Source organism: Anas platyrhynchos, chromosome 19 (assembly GCF_047663525.1).
Source record: "Anas platyrhynchos isolate ZD024472 breed Pekin duck chromosome 19, IASCAAS_PekinDuck_T2T, whole genome shotgun sequence".
Classification (NCBI taxonomy): domain Eukaryota; kingdom Metazoa; phylum Chordata; class Aves; order Anseriformes; family Anatidae; genus Anas; species Anas platyrhynchos.
Window position 1 is genome coordinate 9,196,659 of NC_092605.1, and position 13,956 is coordinate 9,210,614.

The window sequence follows — 13,956 nt, forward strand, 5'->3', positions numbered from 1 at the left end:
CAAGGAAGGAAAAAATGTGATGCAGAGAGTGGGTGGAAAATGTAAAGAAGAGAAAACACTGAAAAGAGATGGTAAAGGGACAAACACTTCACTGGGGAAGGTAGCATGTGTCCTCCCTCTCAGGACACAGTAGTCTAGTCATGTAAAACCCATAGGGGAATGAACAGAAAACAGACCCAGGGCCACAGAGACCAAGGAAGGACATGAAGGAGAGAGAAAGTCTGTCCCAGCACAGGCATAACAGAACTCAGCAGAGAAAACAAACAGCACAGTGCATCCCACCAACACTGCCACTGGGAAAGAACAGGAGACACCCATCAGCACATCCGGTTCAGGGTCACACATCCATCGGACTACCAAGTTCCAGTCCCCAAAGCAGCACAATCGCCAGAAATTCCTCTTACTCCCTGACCACTGGCAAGGCCAGGCCTGCAAGCCAAGCCCCAGAGCCTCAAGAGAAAGCTGCTCAGCCCACAGGTTCTAACAGTGGATTGCAAAGGATCTTGTGTATCCCATTTCTTCTCCATAGCTAAATGTTCCCTAGTTGTGGCCATCACGTGGCATTTATCTTCATGTTGACTCCTCCAGCAGATTGTATTTAGCTGATAGAAACCAATATGTCTTGATGAGAGTGACGGATTCTCAGGAGCTTCCTATCACCTTTGGCTTATCTGTAGACAGGCTGAAAAATTGAAACCTGTTCATGAAGCCATGCTGTGCTGCAGGAAGAGGACATTGCTGGGATACCGAAAGATCCAACAACATTTTATGATTATGTGAATACATCTGTTGAATTCACTGTGATCACCTCACAGAGCCCTTCTCATCTCCTGCCCTTTTCTCTGATGTAGTTTGATGTGGAGAGGTACCTACCAGTGAGGTGGATGAGGCCTTGCTCATCTGGGCTAAAACTCTGGCTTCTCCAAAGGCTGTAGCAAGAATCCACAGGACAGGAAAGAGCATTGGAAGGATGGGTAGGACACCATTCACCTGGAAAACGAAAACATCCCCGAATATGATCAAGCACAGAGACAACAAGAAGTCAGATCTGTCACACAACCTCTTTTCCACCACTGTGAGAGGACAGGTAGCAGGCAATAGCAGGAAGTATGAGGAGAGCTTGCACTGGAAGGAGTGCAACGCAGGGAGAAGCACAGAAGGGAAGACACACACGCACACTTAAGGGTTTGTAATGAAGCAGGACATGAATAAATCACACTAACTTGCAGCTGTTTTTCCTGCTGAATTTGGCATAAGCTCTTAAAGTTTAAAAGCAAAATATATCACAGACATATACATACATGGCAAGAGAGAGCAAACAAATTAAAGAGCAGTCTAGGAAGAATGGCCAAGGTAGAGTTACTGTCTTGTCCACTCAGAGCTTTTGGATCCAGTGTGCACAGGATGCTGGCATGGGATGAAGCAAGTTGCTGATAAATTAGTCACAGTGGTGCTCTGAGGAGGAAAGGTGTAGCGGAGCTCAACACACACTTTTACCTGTAGCTGAAGAAGAGTGTACTGCCAGGAAGCAATTCCAGGAGCTTTGAAAATGAAGCGCACAGCATTGGTAATCAGGAAGCCAGCCTGCAATTCAGAGATGACGCTGTCAGCAAATTACTACTACTTACAGGGAAGGAGTTTTCTCTCCTTTGTAAGATTCTCAGCACTAGGAAAAAGTACAGAAGATATACTTGGTCTGCTGCTGCAGTTCTTCCATCCACTCACTGCTAGACAGCATAGCATCTTTGCTCCTCTGAACTACCCAACGTACACAGAGTCAGCTAGTTAGCTGCATGAGATAGAACCTGGACACAATTTCCTGTTGATGGCTGCAAATTCTTCACCTTTATTGACAAAACACGGCTATTTTCAACACCAAAAGCTTGAAATGAGACCTACCAGTACAATCGGGACAGCGTATTTCAGCATCACTGACTGTACGGTGAACCTCTCATTATCCAGGGCTGTCACAGGACGTGACAATGCCATTTCCAGACACCACCTGAAAAATGGAAAAGAAAGCTTGAGATTTCAGCAGCCAAGGTCCTAACCCTGCAGCTTCCTCAGATACAAAATTGTGTTCAACCTATGCTATGAAGGGGACCTTTAGAAGAGAAACCAAGATTCAAGAGCTTTAGGAAAGCGAACATCTTTTTCTTGTTTTTCAAAAATGTGGTTTGCTTTCATGCTAACATGGACACATTGATTTTATAATTGCCTCGGGGCCCTAGCCTTTGATTTACAGAAGATGCCACTGCCCAGAGAGTTACCAATTAATCTCTATCCTCAGTCTCAATCTCTGAGATTTAAAACCGTTTCATCTGGTGTCACGCACATTTCTAGCCATCAAAAGCATGAAATCTATGACCTTCCTGCATTGTTCACATTTAGCTGAAAAGTAATGAGCTGAACAGTAATACTTTGAATATATATGTTTTTAAATATCAGCCTAAGGGATCAGCTAAGGAGGACAACTGAAGACAGACAGTAAGACTCTTATAGTTCTAGAATTCCCAGGTGATGTAAAAGAGACAGCACAACATATTTGGAAATTCCTATACTGGACTGGTAAAATCTCTTACTTTCCTGACATGAGACAGCAGCAAGGACCTAGACAAGCTGTCAGACTCACCTGACATTATCAATTATTGGGGTCTTCAAGACACGGAAGAGACGATACAGCTGAGGATTCTGAGGTCCCTTCTTCACTTCTCCCCGTGGGGAGGGTGGAGGTGAGAAAGGTGGAAAGAGATCTCCTGGCTCCAGAACTATGTGCTCATCATCCTAGAAAAGAAGTCAGAGAGCCCAAAGGCTGCACGGCTGGGGCCTCAGTGGAAGCCTGCTCCGAGGCACTGGACTTTTAGTTAAGCAGGATCCTTCCCACTGCAAGTGACACAACGCATTTGTCATAGTTCTTTCAGCCCTCAAAAATTAATTAGTTAAAATTCTGTTTCAAACTTGAAACAAAATTAAATGCTTGTGAGCCTTAAGCAGTGACAAGGCACACCTGGCTATTTCAGGAATATTAGCATTTGGAGTGAAAGGTACAATACACAACAAAGGTAAATCTCAAGCTTTACTTTTTTTCTGAGCTTCTTCAAGCAGCTAAATCTTTGCATAGATCTTCTAATTGATTTCTTAATGTACTTCTACTACAGGTTTTTTGTATTACCTTCTTTTATAATAAATCAGTAGTAAGGGGAAGGCTAAAAGAGACAAATTTTTATTTCTCCACATAAAAAACAGGACGAAGTAGGGGTTTTGTATGTCATATCCTACTGGATAGATTTATTTCATTTATTATCAGCAGCACATTACACTTCCCCCTTGACCTGGAAGAGATGGAAATATGGTACTTTGGTATCACATTAGCATCTCCTGTCCATTGAGTTTGGGTGTTCTAGGGAAGATTCAGTCTGTCTTAACAGAGCACTTTCTTTGACTAAACTGGAGTTTTAAAGCATTTTCAAGGCTGGAAGTATCAATCACTAAGACTTAGAGGATTACCAAGAAAACCCTGGGAAACATGTCACAGGCCAGGGAACCAAGACGAGCAAGTTACCTTAATTCCTCTCAGAGAAGCAAACGACTCCTGGCCTGGCCTCAAAGCAATGACGTCTCCTTCTACCAACAGGCTCACAGGCAGGTTGACAAGGTGCCCATCCCTGTAGGCCCAGTGGAGGGACCAGGATGGGGCATAAGGCATGTGGAGGTCCGGGTACATGGAGTCTGGCCATTTCACCTCTTTGACAAGTGTATCTGAAAGCACACAGCATGAAGGAAATAAGTGGTAGAACTTCTGGGAGGGCCAATCATACATCGATTTACATCCTATAGTGGCTAAGATCAGTCCATTCCCTGATCTTTTACCATTTCTGTTTCTCCTTGATGGCTTTCCCCACCACCACCACTCTGTACAAAGAACCAAACAGTCATAACCTTGATACATACTTGCAAAATGGAAAAGCTAAAGGCTGTCCTTAAAGCTGCCACACTGAAATGAACTGCCTCCTCAAGTTCAAAAGCCCCTGTTGAGAAGACGCTCATGCACAGCAATTTATTTCCTTCTGTTCTATGTTGTGGTACAACCCCACGTATTCTTCTCTCATCATCTGCTGCAAGGCATATATTTTTGTAAGATTTTTGGGATTTGAATTACTCCAAAGCATAGACATAACAGACGCCTACCTGGTAACACACAGATTGGAAGCACATGGCCACGACAGCTCAAAATAGCTATTCCACAGGACAGGCATGAGTAGGACAATTCTCACAGCCTGTGTAATGCAGGGCAAGGCTAGTAAGCTCAATTAATAACGTATGTGATCAGGTTTGGAGAAAAATCCTACGTGCGGGGAACACAAAATCAAATGACAGATGAATAAGAACTCACCATTTATCTTATCAATGATCGTCTGAAGTCTCCTCTCCACCTCTCTGCACTTCAGCCTCTCTTGACGCCCAATCATGAAGAGATCCAAGAGGAGAAGGAAGAAGAGTGCCAGTGCATTAACTATCTCGGCACCTTGGCTTTGCACAGCAAAACAGAAGAAAGGAGAAAGCAGATGAGGTTTGAGTAAATGAATAGAACACGCTGCCAGCCACCCACAGAGATAAATGCACACTTGTTCAATTGTTTATTCCTACATCCCACAGAATTATGGCTTAAAAAGAAAAGCAGAGAAGCTATGATCACGCTTCTTTAGGATAACGCCACTAGAAAAATTTGAATAGAGCTGTCTCGATTCAAAAATACCTTTACAAATAGTCGAGCATGCTATGGCTCATGTGACAGCACAGTAACATCTCTTAGGAGACACTGACTTCTCCGGTTTCAAAATCCTTCTGAACAATTGTAATGTCTTAGGATTTTTCAAGATCTAGGAACCCTGTAGAATGAAAATCTCATTCTCTCCACAGAACAATCTCTGGGTCTATCAGAAGCAGAATTAACTTGGCTGAAGTTTTGTGAAAGAGACTGATAGGTACAGAATTACCAGTATGAGTATGCTAACGTTTAGACAGAACGAGGGACGAGGCTGAAATGGCAGCCATACACAGTGCCGGGAGGATATAAAACTACCCTTTGCTTCAGTCAACCAGCAAAAGATGTTTCTGCTTACCTCCCTTGTGGCTGGCTCCCATAGCAGCACAGCAGCAACAGCACTGCCAGAAGCATCAGAGATGCACCAGGCCAGTGGAAACAGGAGCAACGGTTACCATGGTACAGAAAACTGCTCCTCCACACCTCCTACAAAAGGAGAGCAGCAGAACAGTCAGCATTCGTGGAATACAGAGCCAGGCATTTCAAAAAGCAGAATGTGGATAAAGGCAGCAGTTAACAGACACTGCAGGGTGAGCACAACTTTGTAAACCCCCTAGAATGATAGAGAGCACCCCAGAGCAGTTATGGGGATGCTACAGCACTGAAGGTTGCTCGGGGAGTCTGGGTGAACACGCTCATCTTTACTCTTGCTTGGAAGAATGAAAAGGCTTCTGTGCCAGGCTGCCTCGTTGTCACTAACTCAGAAAGAAACACTTTTAACATTTAAGGAGTGTGAATAAACACTAGCACTTTGTATTCAGTAGGTGCCAGATATCTCAGGGGACAAGGGGAGACTGTTGGGTTCCACAGCCCTTTCTCTCAACCTGTGCACGCTGCTGCCAGTGGCTCTTGAAGTCCTTGGATCCTTCTCAGATGAAGCTAAGCTCCTGTAGAGGTCCAGCCGTCAGGAGAAAAGCACTGAGAGAAATATACCCTTAGGTAATTCCTTGCTCTGGTCCCAAGGACTTCAGCATTTCTACACCCGGAAACTCTGCGGCAGCAGGCAGGGAGGGAACGCAGCCAACTTCCACCTAATCCTCAGCTTTGCTTTGAGAAGGGGAGAGGGAGCACCCAACCTTGTGCTGTTTGGCACCTCACCTTCCACGAAGTTACTTTCTTCCGTTCCTTCTGATGCCCCTCCAGCAGTGCTGACAACTGGTCTCTCAGGATTGTGAGGGCTTTCTTTGTGCTAAGGCCCAAACTTGAGGTCATCTCATCCTGAAGAGACAGAAAAACAAACTGCTCAGTGCTTTCCTATTTTCTTTTCAGGCTTGTTCCTAGTGGCTGGCTGAGCACATTATTGTGAATGCCTCTTGCTGATCATCACCGGTCTGATTCTCCATTTCCCTGAAATCATCTTCCCTCCTGTGAACTTTAGACTGCTGGCTGGAATTGGAGCACCTAGATAGCATCAGGTAAACAAACCAGTCCTGACTGTGTCAGATAAATACTTTATCAAAGCACAATACAAAGTCATTTCTGCAAAACAAGATTCTAATCAGCAGAGGCTGGAAACGATACAAAGGGAGACTGATCAGACAACACAACACAGATGGTCATAGTAGACTTTTAATGACAGAGGATGGACTTTGCTAACAGTAGTAACAACAAAGTAGTAGAATACCTGCAATTCTAAACAAGAGTGGTCTGATTTCCTCAGCTGCTGATTACCATTTTTGGTTATAAATCCTGCCTCTGTGGCTATTTTGACGCAGAATTCCCCAGACGTAAGCACTGGGTTGTGCATCAGTTCAGGAGGAGACACGACTCCAGCATCAACTCTTTTACAAGAGCAAGCCCTGGAGTTTTTAGTGCTGAATTGTGAGAATATACAGAGGAGGCAATTGGGCTTGAAGGAAGCACATGCTGTTCAAAGCACTGCTGCTTCATTGTTTAGCAAAGGGGCAGTAACCTGAGGGAGTACTGTTTGGACAACACTGATTTAAGTTGCTTATCATCAAGAAAGTGGGGTACATGCTTGCTTTTCTGGGGCAAGAACACAAGCATTTACCTTCCTTTCAAATCACTGAGACTGCTGAGAGGTACTGGGGGTACCAGATCACTGCAAGTAAATCAAAAAGGAAACGCAGGAAGGTGGCTACAGCAGATACCATGGCACTGGTCAAGAAAAGCTCTCGTTTTCATTTTGTGCTCTAATACAAACACCCTGAAGCTGCATAGCACATAGGATATCCTGCACAATAGAAGTGCTCAGGTGTACCACGCTGTTTACAGAGTGCAGACCTACCGAACACAAAGCAGGCAGGAAGCTTCCTCCTCCGGCCCCCCCCAGTGTGCCACACAGCCCAGCACACCCAGCTGAGGCAGGAGCTGCAGCCTTTCCTGCTGTGGCAGCCACCAGCTCTCACCAGCCCTGCAAAATCCACCTTGGTCTCCAACTGCAGCAGCTCAGGAGCTGCACACATCCACACCCAGCTCTGCAAGCGCATCTCAGCTCTGACTGGCACTTTTCTTCCTGTTCCTTAACAGAGTGGTTTTGTGATAAGCGTTCACTGGAAACCAGCCTCAGACTTCAAACCCATTTGCAGCGATGATCCAATCCAGAACTGTATCGGGGTGTCAAGGAATGGCAGAGAGCTGCTCTCCAAACTACCACCTATCACACACGCACCTCCTACCTACCAAGGACAATTGGAAACAGCAAATTCTGGCCACACAGAGTCCAGCACTGCTGCTTTAGCTGCAGTTTTAGAGCACTAAAAATAATCCTGCTGTAGTTTTCATTCTTTGTGTCAGTTTTAGGACTAGAGGAAGCGGTTCCGTGTTGTTCTTGGAAGCAGCCCAGGTAACATCAGCACAGGACTAAACATCTCCCAAAGGCTCCCAGAGGAGAAGAGGGCAGGCAGCGTAGCTGGCAACGGGTGTGCCACTGCACCGAGGGAGTGGTGCAAGCAGGAGTGCAACGCGGGGCGAGCAAGGGACACTGAGGTTGCTCACTGCTGGCTGTTTGTGGCATAGCAAAGCACCCACAACAGCATTTACTCTTTCTTTTCAACACAAAGAAAGCAGTCAGGTAAATAAAAGACAAACTGAAACGCAGCAAGAGTAAGGGGGACTTGAACTGAAAAGCAAAGTCAAAAAGGGAAAGCTGTGCTCAACGCCAACGTCCAGTGCAGCTACACACTGCCTAGAAAGAGAAACATCACAGCAGGCAGCGAGCAGGAGAAGGGAGCAAATTCAGGGGGGATTGGAAAGGTTCCTGAAATCCTTGCACACCTGCTCCCACCTTCACACAGCTGGGAGGGTTTTGCTGTAGGCTCAGCCGAGGGAAGGGCAGGTAGGCACAAAGCGAGGCAGACGGAGGAGGTGAGGAAGGGCGAGTGCAAAGTGCGGCAGGGCTGAGGAGGAAGCACAGCAGGAAGGGCAGATTCTCAAACACTCATCTTTACGCTTAAAACGCGGAGTATTTGGCGAAGCAGGCAGCCAGAGCCAGGCTGGTAAACAAACACGGTAATAATGTGAGTGCGAGGCTGCCTGTGGTGACTCAGAAAACTGTAGGTGAGCATCAAGGGAACGCACTTGGAACCAAAGAAAGAAAGGGACAGGCAATAGAAGACACCCTGGGATCCTGCAAAGGGCAGCCGTAGGTTTTCGCAACAAGATCTACCCTGCTAAGTCATCAGCTGCTAATGAGGCATTTTTCAGATGCCCCAAAGTAAACCTTTCCGCGTGGCAAAGCGAGGCGCTCGTAAGCTGTCCCAGAGGGATCCCTGCAGCCTTTCATCAGCTGCAAATGCTCTTCCTGCCACAGAACGGGAGGTGAGCACCCCGGGGTGAAGAAGGCCACTCACCGGAGGTGTCAGTTCATTACTAAAAACCCCAACGTTCACATCTTTGCTTTGGAAAGTCGCGTTCAAAGACTCATCTGCTAACTTTCAAGTCGAAGCACACACAGCTAGATGACACCAGCCCACCCAGCTGCCTGTATTCAGCACGGGGCTTCTGCTGAAGAAGAAGAAAAGAAAAAAAACAGGCAATGAACTCCAGGTTGCAGTGAAAGCAAAGCCCTGATGGATATCACGAGGCCTTTTAAAAGGCTGTACTTTCCTTTTGCCCATGCCTGAAGGGAAAAAGTCCTGAGGAGAAAATGAGCAGTTGCTTCCTCCTTTACCCCGAGAGGCCCGGAGAGCACGCGAGGCTCTGTGAGTGCACTTAGGGCTCTTCTGGAGCTCACCCGGCCCCAGCTGTGACAGCCGGAGCCCGAGAGGTGTAACCGAGGCCGGGTCAGTGTGGGATGATTGCTACCCTCTGCCTTGCCTGATGGTGCCTCTCTCAGGGCTGTAATCTGCAGGATGGCCATTAAGGAAAAAGCAGCCGGAGCAGGAGGTATTTCTGTACACGTGATGCTGTTTTCTAGAAGGAACGAACGCGCTGAAGGCTGAACAGGAGGCTGAAAAGATGAGCGAATGAGCTCCTCTTCTCTCTGCTTTCAGTAAATGTCCTAAATGTTAAATTACTGCTGAGCGTGCCTGCAAATGTCAAGGAAAGGGAACCTGAGCTAGATCTAGCAGCTGCCCTTTGGTTTGAAGAGCTGCTTTGGCTCTTCAGGAAAGAGATCAGAAGCAGCTCAGAGCCAGCAGTGGAGCCACAGAGTCAGGAGACTTTTGGCTGCCTTCTCCCCTCAGTTGGCCCTCCCCAGTTTGATGTGGGGAAATAAGTTGGCAAATGCAGACCGGTCCAGGAGCTTGTTTACATCTATAGCCTTGCCTTGCTCAAAGTGAAACATTTCCTTTACCTTCCTCGTGAGCTGATGGAGTGTTTGCAGACGGATAGGTAGGAAAAGATTGATCTGATTTTCTGATTTTTCCCCCTGCAGCAGGGTGGGGCAGGGGAGAAATGCTCGGGGTTCCCGAGCATCACCACCTTGCCGTGCCTGCTTCTCGCATGAAATATTAGTGTCCTGAAGTCCTCTTGTTTTCATACAACCTTTAGACAGCCACAGCAGCACATTGATTTGTTGTAGCAGTCTGTGTTGATATAATAGTTGTTGTATCCCATGTGCCAAAGATTTTTTTAAACAATACTGGAGCACACAAATATGCTTGGCTTTACAAAATTCGCCCTTCCCACTGGCTCCGCAGACACGTAGGTTGATTGAACCCAGCAGAGTGGTAGACCTGTCCTGTCCTCTGTGCAGTCAGTCTCTTGCAGAATAAAGGCAAGAGATCTCCCCCAGATTGCTGTGCACTTCGCTATAACTGCCTGTAAAAAGGCTGTTTAAACAAATAAAGGAATGGAAAGCAGAGGGTTTGCTAGAAGCTTCAATTTTCATAGATTGCAATTCCACCTCTGATTCAGAGTGGGATGGAAAGCCCCTGCCAGGCACTGTCAGGTTGTTTCCTTCTCCCCAGGCTGCACACCCCAGGCCCCTTTTTTAACTCTTTGTCTCAGCTGCTTTTCAGATTTAAACACTTGGAGGTGGGAAACTGGGCAGGAGGATGTCCTGCCTTTTTCTGAGAGCTGCATTCCTCTAGCAGAAACATGAAGGCAGTTTTTAATTTAACAGTAATAGTTTGCAGGCTATTAATCTACTTCAGAGATCACACCTCCTGAAATCCGAGCATTATTCACAGCTTCACAACCACACAAGAAGGAATAACTCCACCAAACGCATTTGCATTATGGAAAGTCAGACTCTTGCTTAGGAGAAGGCACAACAGGACCCGCAGTGGGGCTTTTTTCGGTCCCATCGCGGAGGGTGGCAGACACACACACAAAAGCATGCGATTTCTCGGGGCAATATTTCTGACAGTTAGTGCTAGGGAGGGATTTTTTTTTGTTCTGAAGCAAATCGTACAGCAGTGCTCTGCAGGTCTGCCCAGCTGTGGCTGCTGAGGTAGTGCTCAGACTGTCTGAAACCCAATATCCACTGCGGAGCGACAGAGATGTAGCCAGCAAAGCCAACAGACTGGTCACTCTGGGCAAAGGTTTCCTTTTATTACCTACACCCCTGGATCTGTCAGGCTTTTTGTCTTTCTTGGTGCTTACCTGGTTACTTTTAGAGGTCAGCTTCCTGGCTCTGCAAGAGTGCTCACGCAGTGACCCGAAGCACTTGAATCCTCCGCCCTTACTCATTCCCTCTCCCCACACAATAAAGAATAATCTTTTGACTGAGAATCTGGGCTGTCGGTGCAGCTGGATTCTGCTCCTCCTTCTGCCACAGATTTCTGCGTGACAGTAGGAAGATCAGAGGCTGCTCCGTGCTTTAGTTTCTCATCTCCATAATGGGACTACCAACTCCCTACCAACTATAGGCATTAGGAAGATTATAACATTCACCAACCCACCTGAATGCTACTTGGCAGCACAGAAAGAAGAAATACGAGTTGATGGCGTGATTCAGGCAGCTCCATCAAGCACATCAGAGCTCTGCGGGGACCCCTGCCTTTAAAAGTGGCTGTACAAGGAAACATACCAGAAGGCACGGCAAACACAGCTTTTAAACGCGGTTTAAATGCCACCTGACACGAGCTTGGCAGCCACAGCCTAACTGCTGGTGGTCTCAAATCAAATGAAACAAGTCTGCAGCGCAGCAGTGCCCGAATTAATGGGCAGAGCAGGAGTCAACAGCTGTCTCGTTCCTCCATCTGCAGCAACAGGATGAAAGGCAGCCCCGAATCCGCCCGTCCCAGGAAAAAAAAAGAGCCCCCACAGCGTGGTAACTGGGGGCTCCAGTGTGGATGGTGGCTTTGAGGCTCCCTGCAGCTCATCGCTAACAGGGCCTGCAGCCCTACACAGCAAAGGAGCAGAGCAGCAGGAGCACAGATCTCGGAGATCTGGCCAGAGCAGCACTACTCAGCCGGCTGAATCACCGCTGCATGTTGCTGCGAACAGAGTCCATTTTATTCCAGACAATGACATTCAGATTTTATGCCCTCTGTAAAGCACAGAGCGAGATGCCAACAGGCACAATCAACCTTTCCACACGGGTAATGCAAAGCTCAGCGCTTTCTTTCTCCCTCAGCCAGCAGCAGCTCAGCAGCAGGATTGTTTTGATTGCACCTTCCCCGCTCTGTCTCTTCGGTCCTGTTTGCAGCAGCAAATCCCCAGCCACTGTCACCTGCTCCACCAGGCTGCTGGCAGGATGAGGCAGTGTTTATGCAGTGCTCTGAAGCTCACCTGTACTGTGCATTTTAAAGCCTTAATTACTTTAATTTATCCTGTTACAGTGTTCCTTCGAGTTCAGAGACCAGGTGGGGGTCCGTATTTAGTCTGTCTTTGACACACTCTGTACTGCTTCATGCCAATGCAGAGCTTACTCCAGAGGATGGTAATCCCCTCCCCGAGACAAGCAATGCTCAGAAATCAATAGAACTAATAGAAGTTCAGCAATTCTTTCATCCTCCTAGTAGTTTCCTTCCCATCCCCATTTCTTCATCTGAAGACTTCGGGGACTAAAACTATGATGTGATCTAGCAGGTGCACCACAAAGCACGTTTCAAAGGGGTAAGGAGGATCAACAGCTACAGATCGAAGCACATAAGAGAAGCAGACAAATTTAAGTCAAAAGGCAGAAGGGCAGCAAAGAAGGAGTCAGCAGCTAAAATCATCTTCAGTCCCTCCTGCTAGTCCTAGGGTTAAATCTGCAGTTTCAAACAGGGTTTTTTTCCCCAGCCCCTCCAACACCAAACCATCCCTTCGCTAAAATCTTCACAGCTCCATGTCCTGCCCTAACCTCTTTCCCCGAAACACCCAAGCTCTTCATGCACCATCACGTCAGGCAGGATGCAGGTCGGGGAGGGAGAGAGGGAAAGCCATTTTGAATGTAAACGCTAAGGGAGAGAAACTTACTTTGCGGCATTTGCCTTGGCGGGGGATCCAGAGATCAGCCTGCTTAAAGAGCATCGGGGCTGAATTCCTGCGCCACTTCCACAGCAACTTGCACTGCTGCTGCCCTCCAAAACCGAGAGAGCAAAGAGGGAGAGAGAGCAAGACTGTGCAGAGCCCGGCGCTGCAGAGAATGAGACAGAAGCAGCAGAGTGAAGCACCAGGCTGCTGATTAATTCAGCCTGTTTCCAGTCACGCTGCAGATCCAGCAAGGAGGCGGTGGATGGGGGTGGGGGATGAGGGAGAGAAAGGGAAAAAAAAAAAAAAAGGCAGAGAGAAGAAAGTTTGCCCAGGATAGCACCAGATGTCTGAAAGAATGGTCCATTCATCAGATGGAGCCGATGCAGCCAGAATCCCCAGGTTCCCTGCCTGTAGAGACGCATACACATGCACAGTAAGGGCTGATGCTGACAGGCAGGGCTCTGTGGAAAAGCAGATGGCAAATTAGACACGACAAAGTGCTATAAAATATTCTACAGGGGAGGTAACACCTGAGCAGGCTAGGAAAGAAGACTAGATCAAGACAGAGAGATCCAGGAATCCTAACTTCCCTTTGTAGCTCTAGAGAATCATCCAGATGACTTCACAGCTTTGGATTCAAACTCAAAAATAAACTAGGTGGTTACAGGTCCAGTCGGAAGTGTTGCCACCCTCTCTTCTTGTCAACAGAGAAAACAAGAAAAGCCCCTCTAAGCAGCCCCTATTCGCACATCCTGAGCCACCCGAGGTGCCCACAGATTCTTCCCTGCCACACACTGCGCCTGGGGCTCCCCACTTGCACGTGGCACAGAGAGGGCAAAGGACTGGTGCAGGCAGGGAAGGGCTGGGCACCAGCACAGGTACTGCAAGCAAAAAGCCTTGGGAGGTGAAGCAGGAACGAGCCTCCTCCGCCCCATTCTCATCTTTTACAGGAATGCTTTTTCACTGCTGGAGGGAAGTGCCTCAGGTTTTTATATAGCTCCTACTTCAGCGCTGTCCCGATTCTGTCTGGGCTGCCCAGTTCTGCAAAGCAATCATTAAATCAATTACTTTCCTTCCACATGGTAATGAACTGTCCCAGCCAAGAAGCAAGCCAGTAGCCTGCCAAGGACTACAGTGAGCCTGTATCAAATGGAATGAACACTTCCAGCCTCAGCAGATCGTGTCGCTCTGGAGAGCACACGCAGGTGTCAGGACTTGCCTGCGAGCCCTGGCCAAGCTCTTCACTTCCTCTCCTTCCCTGAGATTCAGATGCCTAAACAGGCCCAGCTGCTGTTCTGTGTTTAAAGCCAGAAACGCAGAGA

At 47.5% G+C, this 13,956-nt stretch overlaps 1 protein-coding gene and 1 long non-coding RNA gene across 10 annotated transcripts in view; one reads left to right on the plus strand and one right to left on the minus strand.

The window, feature by feature from the left end:
* The window catches only part of TMEM94 (transmembrane protein 94), a 50,246-nt gene that overhangs the window by 24,690 nt on the left and 11,600 nt on the right, over positions 1–13,956 (minus strand). For 4 of the 9 annotated variants that reach the window (XM_072025849.1, XM_027471487.3, XM_027471488.3 and 1 more), the window contains 8 exons: positions 5,924–6,043; positions 5,124–5,251; positions 4,394–4,530; positions 3,563–3,759; positions 2,633–2,784; positions 1,900–2,002; positions 1,498–1,584; positions 874–990 (listed from right to left, as the gene is read on the minus strand). In XM_072025849.1, the coding sequence (XP_071881950.1) occupies positions 874–990; positions 1,498–1,584; positions 1,900–2,002; positions 2,633–2,784; positions 3,563–3,759; positions 4,394–4,530; positions 5,124–5,251; positions 5,924–6,043 (1,041 nt within the window). Of the gene's footprint in view, positions 1–873; positions 991–1,497; positions 1,585–1,899; positions 2,003–2,632; positions 2,785–3,562; positions 3,760–3,951; positions 4,116–4,393; positions 4,533–5,123; positions 5,252–5,923; positions 6,044–12,637; positions 12,806–13,956 lie in introns of those variants that run through there. The other 5 variants (XM_021267148.4, XM_021267147.4, XM_021267150.4 and 2 more) reach the window with 5 other exon arrangements.
* Positions 5,993–8,243, plus strand: LOC139999105 (uncharacterized). The gene is made up of 2 exons (XR_011804188.1): positions 5,993–6,240; positions 7,316–8,243. It is a non-coding gene; the product is annotated as an uncharacterized lncRNA (long non-coding RNA).